Genomic DNA, 24381 nt, shown 5'->3' on the forward strand with positions numbered 1-24381 from the left:
TTTGATAACATATCACATAAAATCCTTTCTCAAAAAGTGCTACAGTTATGACAGTTATATCCTTTATTTAATTAACATCATTCAAATGGGTTATTTTGAAATTCATTGCAATCAGATGTAATCATGATTACTTGCCAATGTAATCATTAATTTATTTAGTTACTTTGAGAAATGGTGTAATCATTAATTTAATTTAATCCTACAATTGACAAAGTAATTGTAATTTAATCAATTACATTGAAAGTAATCAGTAATCAGTAATCTGACAGATTGACAGATTTGAATGGCAAAAATATTCAGCAAAGTAAGACCTACAAAAAAGTACAATTACCGAAATTGTAAATTGATACCTTATAGGAGTTATTGCCCCTGAAAGATGATTTTTACCACATTTTTTTTTTGCGCAGCGACCTATCATATGAGTGAGTGCATGGAGTGCAGAGATTTAATTTTAATTAAATTGGGTAATACACCTGACTGTGTATCATGTTCAAGAATTAAATCAATAAATAACAGTACAATTCCTATAGAAAAATCTATAATAAAGTAATGTAATTTTATGATTTGTATAAACAAGTTTTTCTTATGTTTCTACTCTTATTACCGGTACTTTTATTATCTTATTTTTTATCCAGATTCTAAAAATTTTGATGTGACTCTGATGACAACATTACTGAGGAAGTTGACTCCAATGACTCCTCCACTTTTTGGATTTGATTGTTTACCAGGTGGCATGGAAACCACACCAGCTGCAGATTTAGCAAGACTTAAACACTACAGGAATTACCTGGCTCATGTGAATGATGGCAAAATAGGCATTACATTCTTTACAATGGCATGGAATGATATAACTAGTGTATGTATATATCAATTTTTCTTTCATTGATCTTTGGGAAACTTGGTCAAAGGCATAAAGAACAAAATTGCATATAAACACATTAATAAAAAAGCAGTTATTGGTTTGTTAAGAAATTTTGTCTTTAATGTTTGATAGAATATGTTGTAAAAAAAAAACAAAATGGCTAAATCACCATTTTGGAATCTGATGAATTGTGTGTACACCAAAACGTTGTTCAACCTATTACTTGAAGTTATTTTCATTTTGGGGAAAGAACAATAAAATAACCAATAGTCCTTTAGATTCTTAAACAGTGAATTTCTTCCACCCTTTTGCAAATTATACATACTACATATATGTCTATGATCTATATTCATTGTAGATAAAGACATAAACAGCAAGTGAACATGTTATCCATCAAAGACTTTTTTCAAAGTCCACAAATTTCAGCCAAAAGAATCTAAAAGTTTAATGTGATAACCCTGCTAAGCATCTAGTGCTATTGACATAGTTGAAAACATAGTTTCTTCAGAAATTCTGGTCAACAACCATGATATAACACAACTGACATCATCTCTAAGAATAGAACATATTGCCAAATTAATCAAGGGGAAAATTAAAAAAGAAATTATGTTAAGGATTGCTACTAATCTTTTGGGAAATGGTACTTTGATACTCTATAAGAACTATTTAATATTTTTACTGCCATCAAACATGAACAGCCATACATAATTATGATAAGGTCACTGCCAGACACATTTTGTAATATCAGCATATATATCTGCCATAATATTAAATTTTGAAAAATTTTAAACTATTTGAATGTAAATTTATACTTGATATACAACTCTGAAGTAACATATTTAGACACACATATATCTCTTTTTAGAGCAGAAAATACAGCTTTAAATTCTGGAAAAGAAGTAGACATTTTAAGTTTTGATGAAAAAAGTCCAATTGAAAAATTACATTTGGAGTTTTGTAAATTTTTACTGGGAACTAGAAAGAATGCATCTAATCTTGAAACTAGAGCTGAATTGGGGAGACTTTCTATAGAATTTGATATTTAAACACAAACTTTATTATATTTAAAGAGACTTGAGTGTTGTAAGTTAAATCCTCTTTTGAAAGAAGCTTACATGTTTAGTAAAAATTTAGACACAGAACGAGTATACTCCTGGTTTACCTATGTAAAAAATATTTTATGTGAACTTAATTTAGATATAACACAAATACAACAAGATACTAGTTCAGACCTCAAAATAAATAATTTATTTAAAGGTTATATAAAAACAAGCTCTAATAAAAACTACTTTGAAAATTTAATTCATAATAAGATGCCAAAAATTGATGAAAAAAGTAAACTTTACTTATATAAGAACCTTAAACATGTTAAACCAAATCTATTTTTTGAAGACTAAGAACACCAAACTTTACATAAAGAAAATTAATAACAAAACTAAGAATTAGTGACCATAACTTAATTTATAGAAAAAGGAAGACATTCTAATATTCCTAGAGAGCAGAGATTATGCCTTAAACATGTTAAATGTAACATATTCGGTAGAAGATGAAAAACATTTTTTATTAGATTGTGAATTAAATAGGGAACTGAGAACCATTTTTTTTTATAATTTGGAATTAAATTTTTCTGTTAAAAATTTGTCTGATGAAGAAAAGGTGATTTTTATTCTCAATCCATCAACACCATCACAAGTAAATAAATTGGGGTCCTACATCAAAAAGTCTTTAGAACTGAGGACAGCAGACACTGGACTATTTACTGTTATTAAATGATTGTGTATATATATATATGTGAATTTCAGTTATATTGTCTACTTATTTTGTATCTGTCACAAACTCTTATTGTTTAAAGTTTATATGACAATAAATATTTGAAATTGAAATTTGAACTAAAATTACCTTAGATTTGTGTCCAAGAAATTTTACCACCAAATGTACAACTTATAAACAATTCCTTGAAAAGTTTTTTAAACTGATAGAATTTTTATACGACTGCAAACAAATTTTGCAGTCGTATATTGGTATGACGTTGGCGTCGTTGTCGTCGTCCGAAGACACATTGGTTTTCGCACAATAACTTTGATTTAAGAGAATGGATCTCTATGAAATTTTACCATAAGGTTCAATACCACAAAAGAAAGGTTGGGATTGATTTTGGGGGTTATGGTACCAACAGTTAAGGAATTAGGGGTCAAAAAGGGGCCAAAAATAAGCATTTTTGTAACTTCCAGACAATAACTTGTGTGTTAGTGTATGGATCTCTCTGACATTGTACCACAAGGTTCCATATCACAAAGGGAATGCTGGGATTGATTTTGGGTGTAATTGCCTCAAAATTTTAGGGATTAGTGGCCAAAAAAGGGGCAAAAAACAAGCATTTTTCTAGTTTCATGACAATAACTTGTGTGTAAGTGTTTGGATCTTTCTGAAATTGTACTACAAGGTTCCATATCACAAAGAGAAAGCTGGAATTGAGTTTGGGGGTAATTGCCCAAAACGCTTAGGAATAAGGGGCCAAAAATAAGCATTTTTCTAGTTTCCAGACAATAACTTGTGTTCAAGTGTATGGATCTCTCTGAAATTGTACTGCAAGGTACCATACCACAAAGGGAAGGCTGGGATTGATTTTGGGGGTAATTGCCTCAAAATTTTAGGAATTAGGGGCAAAAAACAAGCATTTTTCTAGTTTCAGGACAATAACTTGTGTGTAAGTGTATGGATTCCATATTACAAAGTGAAAGTTGGGTTTGAGTTTGGGGGTAATTGTTCTAAACGTTTAGGAATTCGGGGCCAAAAAACAAGCATTTTTACAGTTTCCAGACAATAACTTGTGTTCAAGTGTATGGATCTCTCTGAAATTGTACTGCAAGGTACCATACCACAAAGGGAAGGCTGGGATTGAGTTTGGGGGTGATGAATCATAAGGGGGTTCAAAAAATTGGGGGGGGGGGGATTTTTTTTCCCTTTTTTTATTTTATTTCCTTTTTTTCCTTTTTTTTTTTTCTTTAAAATTTTCCATTTTAAGTTGGTTATTTCTGATTTATATATAAAAGCAAATAATAATGATATGGTTTGATTTCATCAAAAATTGAAATATTGGGGTTCTTTGATATGCTGAATCTAACCGTGTATTTAGATTCTTAATTTTTGGTCCCGTTTCCAAATTGGTCGACATTAAGGTCCAAAGGGTCCAAAATTAAACTAAGTTTGATTTTAACAAAAATTGAATTCTTGGGGTTCTTTGATATGCTGAATCTAACGGTGTATGTATTTAAATTTTGGATATTGGACCATAATAGGTAAATTAAAAAAATTTAAATTCTTAGACCACATTTATTCTGTGTCAGAAACCTATGCTGTGTCAAATATTTAATCACAATCCAAATTCAGAGCTGTATCAAGCTTGAATGTTGTGTCCATACTTGCCCCAACTGTTCAGGGTTCGACGTCTGCGGTTGTATCAAGCTGCGCCCAGCGGAGCATTTTATTCCTTCTGTATTTAAAATAGTTTGAGCATCCACCAATGGGAGTTATCATCAATTAGCATTTCTGCCTATAAACTTTCAGCAATAAAAGATCATCAAAAAAACCCCAATACATGTATTACTGAAACCATAAATAAACTTCTTATATGTCGCACTTTGTAAATATAGCTGATTCACAAACAATGCCTCTTTTGGGGAAATACTTAATATTCATAGATATTTTGTTTTGTTTACTTAACTGGTTCCCACATGTGATCTCCATGTTTCATCTCATAGAGACACAACTTTGGAATTTTACCAGTATAAAGACAGTTGGGTAGCAGTCAAATTGAATTGTCAGGAAGACTCCAGGTAAAGAGAGGGGTAATACAGAATTTTAGTATAAGTTTAAACTCTTAGAAGTTTGAGGCACATAAATGTTTAAAATATGCCGCACAGCCCTATGTTTTGACCTATGCAAAAGAAAGTAGTGCATGTGAACTTTCCATTCCATAGCAACAAATTACAGACCCATATCTGTTCTTCCATCTCTATCAAAAGTATTAGAAAGGCATGTCTCAAATAACATGTACAAGTACTTGTCTAAATTTAAACTTTAACATCCTACACAATCAGGTTTCAGGCCACATCATTCTTGTCAAACTGCACTTATTGATATCATTGACAAATGGCTGAAAGAAATGAATGATGGTAATTTAAACCTAGCAATTACTGTTGGACTTCAAAAAAGCATTTGATCTTGTAGATCATGACATTCTTTGCTTAAAGCTTGCTATTTACGGATTCAGTGAGTCTGCAGTAGGTTATTTCAGGTCATACCTAAGTAATAGAACACAGCAAGTAAACATTTGCAATGTTAATTCTGATAAAAATAGATTGGAAATTTGGTGTCCCCCAAGGATCTATACTAGGTTCTCTATTAATTGTCTTATTTATAAATGACCTTCCCCTTTGCATTAAAAATTGTAAAACAGACTTGTATGCTGATGATACTACTCTTCATAAATCCGGGAAAAACATAGAAAATTTACATGATGATGTACCAGAAGATTTATGAAGAGTTGAAGAATGGTGCAAAATGAATAATATGTTCATCAATACAAAAAAAACAAAATGTTTGGTTACTGGAACAAGTCAGAAGTTATCAACTCAATCTTTTCAACCAAATTTACTAATAAATTCAGAAACACTACAAAATTCATCATGTGAAAAATTATTAGCTGTTAAAATTGACAGCACACTTAGCTGGACAAATCAAATTGATCAAATTTGTGCTAGCATTTCATCAAGAATATACCTTCTTTCTAAATTAAAGAAATTTTTAGATATTAATGCCAGGAAAGCATACTATAATGGGTATATTCTGTCACTCATTGATTACTGCTGTATTGTTTGGGGAGAATGTAAAAATGAAGGGATAGTAAGAATATTAAAACTTCAAAAAAGAGCAGCAAGATTAATTCTTGATGCAGACCCTTTATCCCCATCAGCCCCCTTATTTAAAGAACTTGGATGGATGACAGTAGAAAACAGAATCAAATACCACAAATATTTACTGCTATATAAATGTATGCGGAAAGAAACACCACAGTATCTACTTCAAAAGTTTCAACTTATATCTGTTAATAATCCTTATGCTTTAAGGGGTGTTACTCAAGGTAATTTGATAGTTCCTAAGCCAAAAACTGAACTGTTTAAAAAATTTTTGCTTATTCTGGATCAGTCTTATGGAACGGACTACCATATGAAATGCGTAAAGCGCAAAACACTTTTTCTTTTAAACAAATTATAAAACAATACTTGAGACAGTCCCAATATTCAGTCTTAAAACGATTGCAACTATTACTTGAATTTGTTGAAATACTAAATTTTTTTTTTCTCAGTGAGACTGAATTCATAACTGTCAAAATAGCATATTTTCAAGAAGATCGGCCAATTCATACATTTCTTTAATACAACGATGTTTAATACATCATATATGTAAATAAAATATTTAAGTTCAAATTTGTTTCCTGTATCTATATTCAATATATTAAAATTTATTTCAAGAGGTAAACATTTACAAAGTTATAATTTCTTATTTCACTCTCAAGAACGCCGTTCGTCGGTCTGTCAGGAATTGAAAAAATCAAGTAAAAAGGCAATGTTAACATAGTATGCTGATTACTTATGATATTTTTAAAACCATGTGTTGTAGACGAACCTTGTTTTTGTTGACATTTCTTATTACTCTCCCTCCCTTTTAAAACTCTAGGTTTTTTTTATTGAAAAGTCCTATAATACGCCAATAGTGGACAACTGCATTTGGAAGGAAAAAAAGATAAGTCATTAAACAAGGACAATGAAACAAATTTCTAATATTTTATTTTATTTACACAAGTCAAGGACATGAATAGTAAGTTCGTAAAATAAATATAAAATTCTGATATTTCACATGCTTAGTCTAGGGAGATGATTAGTCAAAATGGATATATTATGTCCCAGATATAGCCGATCGATTAACCATTACAGGAAGTTATTGGAAACAATTCTTTAATTTTTGTTATTTCAAGATTTGGTGAAATTCTACATGATCTCTTTTTTCACCCAATATAGATTGCACTTCTGTAAATATAAACAATGCAATTTCCCATAGGAACTCCTTTTATGGCTAAGACTGTGCCACTTTTACTATGAAGTTTCATAAAAAATTATATCCTAAAATGGAAAGTTCATATGCACTACTTTGATTTCAAAGGTCAAACCGCTGTATTTACAAAGTGCAACCTATAAGTATACAAAAACACACCAAAGATACCATTGACCACTCCATATTATTAGTACTAGAAGCATCATAGATAACATTGACCACTCACTATTATTAGTACTAGATTGCTTCATAGATAACATTGACCACTCCATATTATTAGTACTAGAACGCATCATAGATAACATTGACCACTCACTATTAAAAGTAGAAAAACACATCAAAGATATCATTGACCACTCCATACTATAAGTACTAGAACGCATCATAGATAATACTGACCATTCACTATTAAAAGTAAAAAAACGCATCAAAGATACCACTGACCACTCAATATAAGTACAAAAACACATCAAAGATACCATTGATGCTTGTCAATGAGGAAACTATCTGCAAGAGTCCAAATGGCTTGGATGTTAGCTACTTCAGGTCTGTGTATGGCATTCAACAACCAGTAAAACCCATACCTCATTGCAACAGGATCAAGATATAAAAGGCCATGTCATGACGAAATGTAAAACAATTCAGACACTATGACCAAAAGTCCTGATTTATTTACAAAACAATAAACCTGACCAAAAAAATTTACTGTTTATAGTTGTTGTCCTTCAAGGAGTATTTTATCTTTAAAATTTGCATTTTTGTTTCAAATATCTTTTACTAATTGAAACTAAATTGAATTGAATTTGAATGATCCTTAATCATGTTAATGTGTCCAAGTTTTTTATTTACAAATTATATTACCATCTTTCGATCAACATGGCCACCATAACTAAAAATAGGACATAAATGTAAATGCAAATTGTTCTGCAATATCACTAAAATTTAGGAAACGGATGCAAATGCTTAGAATGTCAATTTTGACTGTCAATCCATCAAAATTGTCAGCAGATTCCTTAATAGAGTTATTTCCTTTTAGATGCATATGTTGTTAATATAAAATACAATGTTTTAAGGTAACAATTCTCATGATTGCGTAAGATTTTGCTACATTTTTTCCTTACCTTTTTAGCTCACCTGACCTGAAAGGTCAAGTGAGCTTTTCTCATCACTTTGCGTCCGTCGTCCTGCGTCCGTCGTCCGTCGTCCGTAAACTTTTACAAAAATCTTCTCCTCTGAAACTACTGGGCCAAATTTAACCAAACTTGGCCACAATCATCATTGGGGTATCTAGTTTTAAAAATGTGTGGCGTGACCCGGTCAACCAACCAAGATGGCTGCCACGGCTAAAAATAGAACATAGGGGTAAAATGCAGTTTTTAGCTTATAACTCAAAAACCAAAGCATTAAGAGCAAATCTGACATAGGGTAAAATTGTTCATCAGGTCAAGATCTATCTGCCCTGAAATTTTCAGATGAATCGGACAACCCGTTATTGGGTTGCTGCCCCTGAATTGGTAATTTTAAGGAAATTTTGCTGTTTTTGGTTATTATCTTGAATATTATTATAGATAGAGATAAACTGTAAACAGCAATAATGTTCAGCAAAGTAAGATTTACAAATAAGTCAATATAACCGAAATGGTCAGTTGACCCCTTTAGGAGTAATTGCCCTTTATAGTCAATTTTTAACCATTTTTCGTAAATCTTAGTTATCTTTTACAAAAATCTTCTCCTCTGAAACAGCTGGGCCAAACTAAACCAAACTTGGCCACAATCATCATTGGGGTATCTAGTTTAAAAAATGTGTGGCGTGACCCGGCCAACCAACCAAGATGGCGGCCACAGCTAAAAATAAAACATAGGGGTAAAATGCAGTTTTTGGCTTATAACTCAAAAACCAAAGCATTTAGAGCAAATCTGACATGAAGTAAAATTGTTTATTAGGTCAAGATCTATCTGCCCTGAAATTTTCAGATGAATCGAACAACCTGTTGTTGGGTTGCTGCCCGTGAATTGGTAATTTTAAGGAAATTTTGCTGTTTTTGGTTATTATCTTGAATATTATTATAGATAGAGATAAACTGTAAACAGCAATAATGTTCAGCAAAGTAAGATTAACAAATAAGTCAACATGACTGAAATGGTCAGTTGACCCCTTTAGGAGTTATTGCCCTTTATAGTCAATTTTTAACAATTTTTCGTAAATCTTAGTAATCTTTTACAAAAATCTTCTCCTCTGAAACTACGTGGCCAAATTAAACCAAACTTGGCCACAATCATCATTTGGTTATCTTGTTTTAAAAATGTGTGGCGTGACCTGGTCAACCAACCAAGATGGCCGCCACGGCTAAAAATAGAACATAGGGGTAAAATTCAGTTTTTGGCTTTTAACTCAAAAACCAAAGCATTTAAAGCAAATCTGACATGAAGTAAAATTGTTTATCAGGTCAAGATCTATCTGCCCTGAAATTTTCAGATGAATCGGACAACCCGTTGTTGGGTTGCTGCCCCTGAATTGGTAATTTTAAGGTAATTTTGCTGTTTTTAGCTCACCTGGCCCGAAGGGCCAAGTGAGCTTTTCTCATCACTTGGCGTCCGTCGTCCGTCGTTGTCGTCGTCGGTGTCGTCTCCGTCGTCGTTAGCTTTTTACAAAAATTTTCTCCTCTGAAACCACTTGGCCAAATTTAACCAAACTTGGCCACAATCATTGTTAGGGTATCTAGTTTAAAAAATGTGTCCGATGACCCCACCAACCAACCAAGATGGCCGCCATGGCTAAAAATAGAACATAGGGGTAAAATGTAGATTTTGGCTTATATCTCTGAAACCAAAGCATTTAGAGTAAATCTGACATAGGATAAAACTGATTATCAGGTCAAGATCTATATGCTCTGAAATTTTCAGACAAATCTGACAACCGGTTGTTGGGTTGCTGCCCCTGAATTGGTAATTTTAAGGAAATTTTGCAGTTTTTGGTTATTATCTTGAATATTATTATAGTTAGAGATAAACTGTAAACAGCAATAATGTTCAGCAAAGTAAGATCTACAAATAAGTTGTCATGACCAAAATTGTCAGTCGACCCCTTTAGGAGTTATTGCCCTTAATAGTCAATTTTTAACAATTTTTTGTAAATTTTTGTAATCTTTTACAAAAATCTTCTTCTCTGAAACTACTGAGACAAATATAACCATACTTGGCCATAATCATTATTAGGGTATCTACTTTGAAAAATTTGTCCGATGACCCCGCCTTCTAACCATCATGGCCGACTTGGTTAAAAATAGAACATTGGGGTAAAATGCAGTTTTTGGTTTATATCTCTGAAACTAAAGCATTTAGAGCAAATCTGACTGGTGGCAAAAAAGTTCATCAGATTTAGATTTATCTGCCCTGAAATTTTCAGACGAATCCGACAACCCGTTGTTGGGTTGCTGCCCCTGAGTTAGTAATTTTACAAAAATTTTGCAGTTTTTTGTTATTATCTTAGATATCATTATAATATCTAATATCTAATACTATTAATTATGATTTTAACCTTATTTTACATGATTTCCAAAGCATCAGTAAATACAGGTGAGCGACACAGGCTCTTGAGAGCCTCTAGTTTAATTTCTTGTATCTAAGTAAGGCTGTTTTAAAATTTATATAATGGAGGGGGAGGGGGGATGCACTCAATTTAGTTTAATATGGATGTTTGCATTTATCGTAGAATTTTGTGAATGGAAATTTTAACTACCCCCCTTGTGTGTTTTAATCTGGAATAGCCTTATCTATAAACATTTGTATTTTTCAGGTATTTAAATTAATGGTTTCTCCCTTCCTTTGAAATCCATGAGATTAATAATAATACATCCATAGTTAAAAATAGGTACACATATAGGGATTGCAACTATCTTGAGATGTTAGACATTTATTGTTCTTTTATCCAGGTATTGTTAGAGATATATATGCAAACTCCGTTTTGAATGCAAAAAGGAGAATACTTCATACACTGCAATTATAATGTATATTGTGTGCAACTTGAGTTTAAAGTGAAAGTATCATCCTATATTTTACAGGCTATTGAAAGATTAGGTGGACAGCAAATGAAGCAGGAGTGTGATGATATGAAAACCAAACCTTTAGATCAAACCAAACAAGAAATAATGATGGACATCAAGCATTCTGATAAAGAAATACGGGAGCTGAAAGATTCATTTGAAAGTCTAAAGCTGTCACATACTGAAATCATAAAATCTCATGAATTACTACAAGAAAACCATGCAGTCATGACAAAAGAAATGGAAGAAATAAAGATTGCTCAGAAGGATCCTGTACCTTGGAATATTAGAGGTAAACTGTTGGAGGGGACCTGGGGAACATCTTCTCCTTCATTTTATTAAGAAATCCGATTTTTTGTCTCCCCTGCGAAGAAAGTCGCAGTATGCGGGACATAGGGATTATTATCCAGAGGCGGTGGTGGAAACTTTCTATTTAGCTTTATATTTCAGTATGTAGAAGACTTGGATACTTCATACCTTGTATGCCAGTCAGGGGCAATACTTGTACAAGTCAATTTTATTTACTTGAAGATGTAAGTAATATTTACTTGTTTAAGTAAATTTGTATGATTTTTATCTTAATTTCAATATTTGAATAATTTCCCCTTAATCTTCTACAAAAAATTACTTATACAAGTAAATTTTTTTTACTACCCCTTAAATTCTCAAGCTTTGGGAGGTCAAAACATGCCTTTACAATATTTTCCTGGTTTGCTAATTAATTAGAGTTCAACCTTTTATTTCAAGAACTAAACAAAGAAGTCTATTGCGCACAGATGTTAAGTAACTGTGCAAGGCCTCCAAAAATTGCTCCCTGGAGGCTTGTAAATTAGCAGTATTTTGAAGATTACAGACAAATGAGATTTTCATTGTCCATGAAATTATGCTTTTATAAATAGTAAAGACAACTAATAATGACAGACAATTAATCACTCCAGGAGAGCAATGTAGTCAAGAGAAATTCAAGAAAAGAAGAAAATAAGACTTTTTTTACTTATATAAGTAAAAAATATCTGAATGTCTAAGGGATATAACTCTACCTCCAAAATAATTTACCTGCACCAGTAAATAAAAGTATTACCCCTGACTGTATGCATGCAGATACCTTATGTTACAAAGTTTTGGTCTTTCATATGTCCATTGTCCCTGACCTCATTTTCATTGTTCAGCAACTGCTTGAATAAAAAACCAGTTTTTTTGTCATGTTAATATCTCACTTATGAGTAATAAGATAACTATATTTGGTATATGAGTCCCTTGCAAAGTCTACATGTGTGTCAGACAGGGTTTACCTGACCTCAACCTCCTTTCATGGATCAGTGATCAAGGTTAAGGTTACATGATTAGGTCTGTTCCTTAGATACTATTAATAAGTAGGTCAATTTTATGTGGTGTATGGAATGATTGTAATGGGTACATGTCAGTCTGGCAGGTTTCATCTGACCTTGACCACATTTTCCTGGTTCATTGGTCAATGTTAAATTTTTGGTTTTTGGCAGTAAGCAAAAGGTAAACTATATTTGTTGTTTGGAGTGATTGTAAGGTGTACATGTCTGTCTAGCCGATATCATATAACCTTGATCTCATTTTCATGGTTCATTGGTCAATGTTTAATTTTTGTGTTATGGTCTGTTTTTCAAATATGAATAGCAATAGGTCAACTATATTTGGTGTATGGAATAATTTTAAGGTGTACATGTCTGTATGACATTTTTTATCTGACCTTGACCTCATTGTCATAGATCTTTAAAAATGTAAAGTGTATATGTGATACTTGTATTTAAACCTTAATCTTACATAAAAATCAATGGTTAATAAAGTAGGCGAGACATTTCAGCATTTGCACTTTTGTAATTACCAAGCCATGTCATAAACTTTTTAAATGCCTGTTGAAGACAGGACGTATCATCAGTGAACCTTTATAATTAAAATATTTGATAAAAAGTATTTGCATCAACAGTTAAAATTCTCCATCTTTGGGCAGTAGAATAAAAACATCATATTACATTATTGATGTGAAAATTACCCTTTGCCACACGTGACAACCATGCATGTTCAGTGTCATATACATATATATTTTTTTTTTATTAAAATCAATATCCCATCCATAGAAGTGAGAACATAAGTATACATGTTTAAGCATATAAATTTAAATACCCCCTAAAACAACCAATTACAGGTAAATTTTTGGAGATAAAAAGGACTTAGTTACAAGAAAAATATACGAAACCTTCTTACACGTTGCATGCCACAGGGTTTCACTTCACAAGGAAATTCGACTTTAAATTTATCTATACAAAATCAACCATGAGTACAGACAGCTTCAATAACAGGTATAAGAATAATTGAAGTCATCCAGGAAACAAAATATGAAGATATGATAGATAAAATCAATGCATCCAGATTATAAAGCAAACTGAGTGCTTAAATTTATATCGCAATTGATTTGTGCAATTTTCATTAGACATCCGGTTTGCAGAAACTGGGATTTGCAATAGGATTATGAAAAAATGATGTACACTCCCCAAGTAATAAATAAAGTAGTCAAGCCTTAAAATGTAAATTTAAATAGTAGCAGTATATAAATACACTTTTCTATTCACAACTATCCAACATTGCTTTCAATTGACTTGTCCGTCCGATCCTGTTTAAGCACTGTCACAGGTATAATTCTTACCAGATTTTTATAAAACTTATACTATAGGTTAATATCAGCAATATCTCGGACAAGTTCTATAATGGTGGTCGATCGACTTATTTTAAAAGAGTTATGCCCCTTGGAAATATTAAATTTATGGAAAATGGCCTCGTTAGCGCTCTCACGGGTACAATTCTTGCCAGATTTTTATAAAACTTATACTATAGGTTAATATCAGCAATATCTCGGACAAGTTCTATAATGGTGGCCGATCCATTTTTATTTTAAAAGAGTTATGCCCTTGGAAATATAAAATTTATGGAAAATGGTCTCGTTAGCGCTCTCACGGGTACAATTCTTGCCAGATTTATATAAAACTTATACTAGAGGTTAATATCAGCAATATCTCGGACAAGTTCTATAATTGTGGCCGATCGATTTTTTTAAAAAGAGATATGCCCCTTGAAAATATTAAACTTATGGAAAATGGCCTCGTTAGCGCTCCCACGGGAACAATTTTTGCCAGATTTTTATAAAACTTATACTATAGGTTAATATCAGCAATATCTCGGACAAGTTTTATAATGGTAGCCGATCGACTTTTTTTAAAAGAGTTATGCCCCTTGGAAATATTAAATTTATGGAAAATGGCCTCGTTAGCGCTCTCACGGGGACAATTCTTGCCAGATTTTTATAAAACTTATACTATAGGTTAATATCAGCAATACCTCGGACAATTTTTATAATGGTGGCCGATCGACTTTTTTTAAAAGAGTTATGCCCCTTGGAAATATTAAATTTATGGAAAATGGCCTTGTTAGTGCTCTCACGGGTACAATTCTTGTCAGATTTTTAAAAAACTTATAGTATATTATAAATTGTTTTAAAGAACCAAAAAAAAAAAAAGGTTTTCTAGTTATTGCACTTGTACCTTAGATAGATAAAATATGTGCAATGCGGGGGACATTGGAACTCTGTTCTTTTATTATATTTTTTTCACTGGACTTTCATAGAAATTTCTGCAATACCAGTGGACTCATTTGAAAATTTGGTTGACCCACCAGTGGAACAAGACAGGTTTTCCACTGGGAAATTTGGCCGAGATTTTCACTAGAATTCCTCTGGGATACCAGTGGAAATTATGTTGGTCCACCCGTAGAATTCCATTGAATGTTCTATTGTCCGTATACATCTTTCTTCCTTGAGATCTTACAGGACTACATTTTATCGAAGTGCATTCGTATATTTTCTAAATAGCTATACTTTTCAATGCAGTACAATATGTTTTTAATAATCATTTTGCTAACAACTTTCAAAATCAATAGTTTCTGATATTTTGTAAAAATAAATAGACTTAAGAATAAATAAATTTTATTTTATTTTGTCAATGTTGAATTGAATTCCTTTTAACAATTTTATTAGGGTGTAAAAGTGTTGACCGACGTACATTTTGTCTTTTTCATAAAAATGTGCTCACAATCAACGCTTTTCAAATACACCCCTAATTATAGGTTAGACAATACTTCGTCATGTTTTATGAAGATTTAAAGCCCAAGGCGTAGCCGAGGGCTTTAAATCTTCATAAAACATGACCAAGTATTGTCTGACCAATTTAGAACATATTCACACTTTCGAGTGACCTTACAAAATTATCCTTTCCCATTGTAATACTCAAAACTAAATAAGAATTCACTTTTTATAATGAAGTGAGTATATAACATAGGTAATGACCATTACAATGAATGGAATGAAATAGCACTGACATAGTTTGTGAGGACAAAAAGGATAAGTTGTTCAAACATTTGAGTTTTTCTTCTGCATCAGGTAAAAATTTAATACTTACCGGTATATACCTTAAATTTCTTGATTTTAATTAGCACACAATGTTATATCAATCCGCTTTCTGAAATTTGAATATTTTTGATAAATATAAAACTTACTCTATAAATATTTGAATTACGACCATTCAACATCAGATGCTTACTTTTTATTGATAAATGTACATGCATTGTGGGTTTTTTCTCTCAAAAAAATCCTTTGCTTCATATATCAGCAGTCTGACATTGTTTTCTTGAAAAAAAAAAAGAATCGACTTGAATGTCTGGTATAAAAATTGTATAAAAGATAATTTTACCTAGTACATCTTTGCCCCCATTTTATTTTATTTTTTGTTTGTTATATATATGTACCATTAATATAAAGATCTGCAATGTTCAAAATGTTTTTTTATAATTCTTTTCTCTTTCATCTTTAATCAGTAGGCTATTTTCCCAAGGAAAATGCCTCAGGGGATTGTACACTTCGTTAGTGAAGTTATTAAGAGTTCACTTTCATAATTAATCTACAATGAAAAGTCATTCATGTATAGCATTTTATAGTGCATGGAAAGCCATGTACTATGAAAATTAGAAGGGAAAAAAATGACTTTTCATTGGACGAGAAGGGGTGAGTATGTTCTAAAGGGTCATAAAAAGATTGAGCATTCAATTCTTATAATTACATTTTCATGTACCTGAAATTAAGAGTTTGTTTTTCAATGCATTATTTTAACATTGTCACGGATAGCACGTGCAGTTATAGCTGTTGTATTTGAAACTGAAATAAAATATGATATTGGAATGCCTCCCTCGCGATTGTTGTGAGACAATCAAAATTACAGATTCTGATGAAACATACATGTTATGTAATTATTTTATTTTACAAAATTTTAGTAGAAACATTAACATTGATAGTTTATTATAAGCCATTTGGAATTTTAAAATGCTCCCCCTTTTTCTAGCACACAAAAGAAGAATGGCTGATGCCTTATGAATTATTTTTACATCAAAATAAAATAATTTTCACACTTTTCAATTAGTTCAGTTATATCAGATATTCCTGTTTAGAAATTTAAAGCAACATATGTAAATATCCTGACAGTGTCAGACTAAAGGCCACTTTATGATGTTGATTTGCTGAAAATTTTAAGGCCATTTTATAATTCCTCAACAAACTATTGTGTGATACAAAAAAAGTTCAAACATGTTTCTAATATACTTATCTGATAATAAATATGCATTTGGTGACAACTGGATACAGTACATCAAACTTTCCTTTTGTATTTTAAGCGCCTAATTATGATTGATGACGCACTTCCGTTCCAAGTCATGTAAGCATTTTGAAGTCATTTAAACGTTTCGCTCAAAGCAAACGATACTTAACTGCGATGATAATGATTGATATTTGCACTGTTTACATTTTGCAGAAATTTGCAAGGTGTGGAAAACAACGATTGATTATCATTAATCTGAGATTTTGTCAATTTCTTTGATATGCCTTGTGATAATAAAGATTATAATGCATGACAGAAGCTTCCAAATTCCAGCATCATCAAGTGATTACCGGAAATATTCTTTCTTCCAATCTTGGAATAGTATACGGTCAATATATTATGTCCAAGTTCCAACAAACCATAATAGATTGCTACACTCTCCATCCTTGGGTTGTATCAAAGCCTTGGTGAAAAAGTTGAACTTAATTTAAACATTATGGGGGAGGGGTGGGGTCTATATGTGCACCATGCAGTCATGACAGGATACCTGTGCACACACCCTTAATTAACTAACCCTGTGCATGCACATCAATAGTCAACTAACCTTGTGCATGCACAGCCTTAGTTAACTACCTATTTGCATTCACAGAAGTATTTGCATAATTTTGTAAATGCACACTTTATATTTTATGTTTTTTTTCCAAGGACCAATAATACAACCTTGTTACGACCAAAACTTTTTCTTTTCATAATGACTTACAATACTTGTTATGAAGGCGTTTTAATATATGACAGCGTGTCCTTTATGTGAACTGGACCATTAACATAAGTGTCGAATAAGTTTATTTCTTATATTTTTTTCGGCTTTTCATGTTTAGGATAGGGGTTCACTACTTCAAGACAATGTTTCAAATACTATGAAAGATGCCCTTTGACCTTGCCTGGTTCAACTCTAGGTCAAACAATTCATTTAACATGTTTAAGGAACCTAAAATCGTATATTTTCATGTTATTTTTTTTTATTATTTGCAATAAAACTGCAATCCCGTCCCCTTTCCTCCAAATGTGACCTCCTGAATTTATCAATGGATATGTACTTGCATGAGCAACACGATGGGTGCCACATTTGGAGCAGAATCTGCTTACCCTTTGGGAGCACCTGAGATCACCCTCAGTTTTTGGTGGGGTTCGTGTTAACACTCCAGTCTTTTAAGTTTTCTATGTTGTGTTTTGTGTACTGTTGTTTGTCTGTTTGTCTTTTTCTTTTTTTAAGCCATGGCGTTTGTCAGTTTATTTTCGACTAATGAGTTTGAATGTCCCTTTGGTATCTTTCGCCTCTCTTTTACAATTAATTATATTTTTATAGAAATGTTATATGGCTATAAACCTAGATAATCTGTTATTGTATTGATATGATGTACTGTAAATTCAGAAATTATTGCGTGCATTTATTATTGCGATTTATTAAAAATGGACAATAATGCGAGATTAATTATTTCGATTTAAGGAAATTCTGCATACAAATGCGTATATTAGATATCAGAATGCGAGTTCTAATTATTGAGATACTAATCCAGTCGCACTATTCGCATTAATAAATACCTCGCAATAATTTCTGAATTTACAGTATATATTTTGAGGTATTTGTAATTAAGATTTGTATGAAGCAAACAGATGTGGTATAATGGCCAATGAGACAAGTTGACAACTATCCACCAGAGAACAAGCACTTAAATATTTACAGGTCTTCAACAATGAATAAAACCGATACTGTAAAGTAGCGCATTACAGGTCCTGTCATGACAAAATGTGAAACAACTTACACCATTGATTCAATCCACTCTTTTGTTTTAAATGATAATGCTTAAGTCATGTAGATAGTATTTTTTTAATTTTAGATCAGATAACAAAACAAATAGAGGACTGGGAACAGAAAGATAAGATGTTTGTGTCTACAAGAGCCAGTGATTATGTTCTGAAATGTTTACAGGACAACAGTTGTTTGACTTTAACTGGCCCATCGGGAGTTGGAAAATCATTTATTGCAAGACACATAGCACTAGTTTTAAAGAAGGAAGGATACCAAATAATACCTGTGAGAAAACCATATGATATAAGAGATTATTATCAACTTAATAAACGGACAGTCTTTATTGTAGATGATATTTGTGGAAATTTTACTGCCAACCAACAACAGATTGAGAGCTGGAAACAACTGTTACCTGTAATTTACACAATTATTGAAGACAAATATTGTAGGATTATTGTATCGTGTAGGTTACAAGTCTATAAAGATGCTAAGTTTAATTTGTTATTACCTTTTAAATCCTTTGTATGTAACTTAATATCAAATAACTTATGTCTTACATCTGTAGAAAAAAATATTATGGCAAAAACCTATATTGGTACAAGAGTGGACGATCTTGATGAATCATCACAAAATAGTGAGTTCTTTCCACTTTTATGCTCTTTATATGATAGGGGGGGAAATGGAGATATAAACGAATTTTTCAAAAATCCATTTAATGTCTATCAAAATGAACTAGACTATTTAAGTATGCATGGTGATGAAGGGAACTATAAAATATGCGGTCTTGTGTTATGTGTTCTCTTCAATAATCATATGAAAGAAAAATGGTTCCAAGGTGAAGTTACAGATGAACAAAGACATATCATTGAAGACACATGTGATGCTTGTGAAATCAACAGAAGTACATCAAAGACAAAACTGAAGAAAGCACTAGACACCGTAGATGGTACTTTTATATGTAAACAGGAGGGCATTTATAGTACTGTACATGATAAACTGTTTGACTTCCTTGCTCATTACTTTGGTCAGAAAATGATTGAATGTTTGATAGATCATGGGGATTTTCATTTGATACATGAACGTTTTGTTTGGCAGAAGTCACCAGATGACAAGAAAAGTAACATAGACTTCATTATTCAAATACAAGATGATTATTTAGGATCATATTTAGAAAGGTTTATAAAAGACTGGTCAGCAGGAAACGTTACAGCTGTATTCAATAACAATAATATGAAAGTATCATCATTCAGACAAAAGTTATTACAGTACTTAAAAAAACTAAATAAATCAAAACAAGTTATATTAGCCAATACCAAGGATACAGAGATACCAAAAGAGAACCGTGGATCAGGTAATACTCCACTTGTATTGAATTGTCATTATGGTTATACTGATATGGTACAGTGGAAGTTACATACTGATGTGGATGTTGATCAGTATAGAAATAATGGGGTTGCTGGACTGGAGAGGAATCCTAATATTGATATTTGTAACAATGATGGCTGTAGTCCTCTGTTAGCAGCAAGTACGAATGGACATGCTGATATAGTAAGGCTACTGTTAGAGAGGAATCCTAATGTTGATCTATGTGACAATGTTGGCTGTAGTCCTCTGATATTAGCAAGTCAAAATGGACATACCGAGATATTGAGGTTGTTGTTAGAAAAGAATCCTAATGTAGATCTTTGTGACAATGATGGCTGTAGTCCTCTGTTATGTGCAAGTCTGCTAGGACATATTGATGTAGTAAGGTTGCTGTTGGAGAGGAATCCTAATATTGATCTATGTAACAAGGATGGTAATAGTCCTCTTTACGAGGCAAGTATGCTAGGACATACCGATATGGTAAGGTTACTGTTAGAGAAAAATCCTAATGTTGATCTATGTAGCAACGATGGTGTAAGTCCTCTGTTATTGGCAAGTCAGAATGGACATACTGATATAGTAATGTTACTGTTGGCAATGAATGCTAACGTTGATCTATGTCACAAAGAAGGTATTAGTCCTGTGAGTAAGGCAAGTTCTAAAGGACATTCTGATATAGTAAAGTTACTGTTAGAGAAGAACCCTAATCTTGACCTGTGTGACAAGGAAGGTTGTAGTGCCCTGTTATTAGCAAGTACGGATGGATATACTGATATAGTTAGGTTGCTGTTATCGAAGAAACCTAACATTGATCTATGTGACAATGATGGTTATAGTCCTCTATGCTGGGCAAGTAATAGAGGACATACTGATATTGTAAGGTTGCTGTTGGAGAAAAATCCTAACGTTGATTTATCTAACAATGATGGATGTAGTCCTCTGTACCAGGCAAATCAGAATAGACATATTGAGATAGTAAGATTACTGTTAGAGAAAAATTCTAATGTTGATCTATGTGACAATGATGGCTGTAGTCCTATGTACAGGGCAAGTCAGAATGGACATACTGATATAGTTAAGTTACTGTGAGAGAAAGATCCTAGCATTGATCTATGTGACAAAGATGGTATAAGTCCTCTGTACTGGGCAAGCAATAAAGGACATACTGATATAGTAAGGTTGCTGTTAAAGATGAATGCTAATGTTGATCTGTGTAACAATGTTGGATGTTGTCCTCTGTATACGGCAAGTCAGAATGGACATACTGATATAGTGAAGTTACTGTTAGAAAAGAATCCTAATGTTGATTTATGTGACAACAATAACATTTCTGCTCTGTTATTAGCAAGTCAGCAAGGACATACTGATATATCATTGTTACTGTTAGAGAAGAATCCTAATGTTGATCTATGTGACAAAGATGGCCGTAGTCCTCTATTATTAGCAAGTCAGAATGGACATACTAATTCAGTTAGGATGCTGTTAGAGAATAATCCTAATGTTGATCTATGTAACAATGAGGGTGTTAGTCCTTTGTACATCGCAAGTCAGCAAGGACATACTGATATAGTAAGGTTACTGTTAGAAAAGAATCTTAATGTTGATCTATGCGACAATGCCGGCTGCAGTCCTCTGTTACTAGCAAGTCAGAATGGACATACTGATATAGTAAAGATACTGTTAGAGAAGAACCCTAATGTTGATCTATGTGACAAGTATGACACAAGTCCTCTGTTATTAGCAAGTCAAAATGGACATACTGATATAGTAAGGTTACTGTTAGCAATGAATCCTAACTTTGATCTATGTAGCAACGATGGTGAAAGTCCTCTGTACAGGGCAAGTTATAAAGGAAATACTGATATAGTAGAGTTATTATTGGAGAAGAATCCTAATGTTGATCTATGCGACAATAATGACATTAGTCCTCTGTTATTAGCAAGTCAGCAAGGATATACTGATATAACAAGGTTACTTTTAGAGAAGAATCCTAATGTTGATCTATGTGACAAAGATGGTCGTAGTCCTCTATTGTTAGCAAGTCAGAATGGACATACTGATTTAGTTAGGATGCTGTTAGCGAATAATCCTAATGTTGATCTATGTAACAATGAGGGTGTTAGTCCTTTGTACAAGGCAAGTTATAAAGGATATACTGATATCGTAAGTTTGCTGTTAAAGATGAATCCTAATGTTGATCTGTGTAACAATGATGGAGATAGTCCTCTGTATAAGTCAAGTCAGAATGGTCATACTAATATAGTTAGGTTGCTGTTGGAAATGAATCCTAACGTTGATATATGTAACAATGATGGCTGTAGTCCTCTTTACATGGCAAGCCAGAATGGACATATTGAGATAGCAAGGTTGCTATTAGGGAAGAATCCTAACGTTGATCTATGTAACAAGGACGGCTGTAGTCCGCTGTATATGGCAAGTCAAAAAGGCCATACTAAAATAGTGAGGTTGCTGTTACAGAAGAATCCTAACGTTGATCTAGGTAACAATGATGGCTGTAGTCCGCTGTTATTAGCAAGTCAGAAAGGACATACTAATATAGTTAGGTTGTTGTTAGAGAAGAATCCTAATGTTGATCTATGTAGTAATAAAGGATTTACACCACTAATCACAGCATGTGCAAATAACAACACCAGCATAGTCCAGTTGTTAATGGAGCATAAACCAGACACTAATGCCCAGACATATGATGGTAGTAATGCTTTAGTTTTTAGTGCATTGAATGAAAACATAGAAATAATACAGTTACTGTTCAAGAACAATGCTGACTGTAATGTATGTGCCCATAGTAAACAGTTTATAACTGATACAATTAAAGGCTGCCAAACCAAAACATTAGATAAGGTAAAACAGAACTGTTTTGATATTCTCACAAAGCATACATTATCATATGTAACAGATTATGTCAGAAAGAAGTCTCTAGATTATGCCTTTGATGTGGTGGCTGGTTGTTCTCCATTACACTATGCATGTTTTAGGGGTAGCATAGATGTTGTCCGTTGTCTTCTTGACCACAATGCTAACATCAACATGACAAAAGAAGATGGAACAACACCGTTATTTTATGCATGTGAAGTAGGACACGAGGGTCTTGTGTGTTTATTGTTAGATGAAGGAGCAGATACAAAGATATATAGGCTTGATGGAAAGTCCCCTTTGATAATTGCAAAAGATAATGGTCATAAATTTATAGTAATGATTGTAACAGAACACAAGAGAAAAGAAGATAAACTTTCTTCCTAACTCTTTTTCGTAGGGTTATGCCATGTGAAACACATGCAAGGCATATAACAAAGCCGTTTCTTTAGTATCTGTTCAATATGTTTGATATCGACTGCTATTCATTCCATTACTTTGTCTTTGATTTTGTAAGACGCATACAGCTTAGTTTCACATAACATGAACACTTCTTGATTTTGTCACCTAGAACAGAATATAACTGTACCAGACTTAATCAACATAGTAATTCTATCATTACTAAGTCATCGTAGTAGTTATCAAGTACTTCATAGATTTCATAAGTCATATTTGTTTCTTATCTACCAGTCAGATCAGTTTTTGTCGTATAATAATTTGACCTTGTAAACTTTCAAACCATCGGCAAACAGTAAAAGAGAGGCGAAAGATACCAAAGGGACATTCAAACTCATAAGTCGAAAACTAACAATGCCATGGTAAAAAACGAAAAACGACGAAATTTTATTTTTTTGTCTGCACATGCAGCTGGAGTAATTTCAATTGTAACACGTCATTAATTCACATCCGCCATGCAGGAACTTCCTGTTTGCCGCTATTTTGAAATTTTACAATACTCATTGTAATAGAAAAAATCTTCGTTACATTTTTTGTCTTTTAATGAAAGGGAATGCTCAGTTATGTTTCATTATACATATTACCTCTATAAATAACATGCAGCGACGCAGACCCAGATCCGGTATTGGTCTTGTTTCATATAGAGTCATGTTATATTTTTTTTTGTTTATTTCTGTTTTTCTTTTCTACACTTCTAACGTCTTACTCATATAATTAAATCTACAGAATTTTCACTTCATACCTACTGTTATAAACAACATACTACAATTTCCTTTAGTAAAACTAAACCTGAATATACTTAGGTATTTACTTCAGGTCAGTTTAAAACAGAAAATAAGCAAGAAATTGTCAAAATTAGGCTTCAAGACTCGTCATTACTGTGTTCAATATTATCCAACAAGCCTATTTGTACCAAACCTTCACAGCACCAGGGTTCTTAGGAGATGTGAATAAATGGAACACTGATGACACAATACCATGTCAACATTCTTTGACCAATGCGAGCACATAAACGAGAATAGACTACAACTTGTTCTCAACCTAGGAGGATTTTATCTTAATCAGTAGTAGAACAATGATTAACTGCATGGATTTTGTATCACTCTATACAAATGCTGCAGAATGCAAGACATAGGGATGCTAACTTGGCTGTGGCAGCTTCAGTTTCAATTTTTATTTATTTCATTA

General features: G+C 32.5%; 1 protein-coding gene across 1 annotated transcript in view; it reads left to right on the top strand.

Moving 5' to 3' along the window:
- LOC127733371 (serine/threonine-protein phosphatase 6 regulatory ankyrin repeat subunit C-like) overlaps positions 1–23124 on the top strand; it is a 31116-nt gene extending 7992 nt beyond the window's left edge. Inside the window, exons 2-6 of the mRNA XM_052242742.1 lie at positions 636–856; positions 11038–11311; positions 18587–18652; positions 19064–20914; positions 20960–23124. Of these exons, the coding sequence (XP_052098702.1) occupies positions 636–856; positions 11038–11311; positions 18587–18652; positions 19064–20914; positions 20960–23124 (4577 nt within the window). The remainder of the gene's footprint in view (positions 1–635; positions 857–11037; positions 11312–18586; positions 18653–19063; positions 20915–20959) is intronic.
- Positions 23125–24381: the final 1257 nt, after the last annotated feature.

Source organism: Mytilus californianus, unplaced genomic scaffold (assembly GCF_021869535.1).
Source record: "Mytilus californianus isolate M0D057914Y unplaced genomic scaffold, xbMytCali1.0.p SCAF_3, whole genome shotgun sequence".
NCBI classification, from domain to species: Eukaryota; Metazoa; Mollusca; class Bivalvia; order Mytilida; family Mytilidae; genus Mytilus; species Mytilus californianus.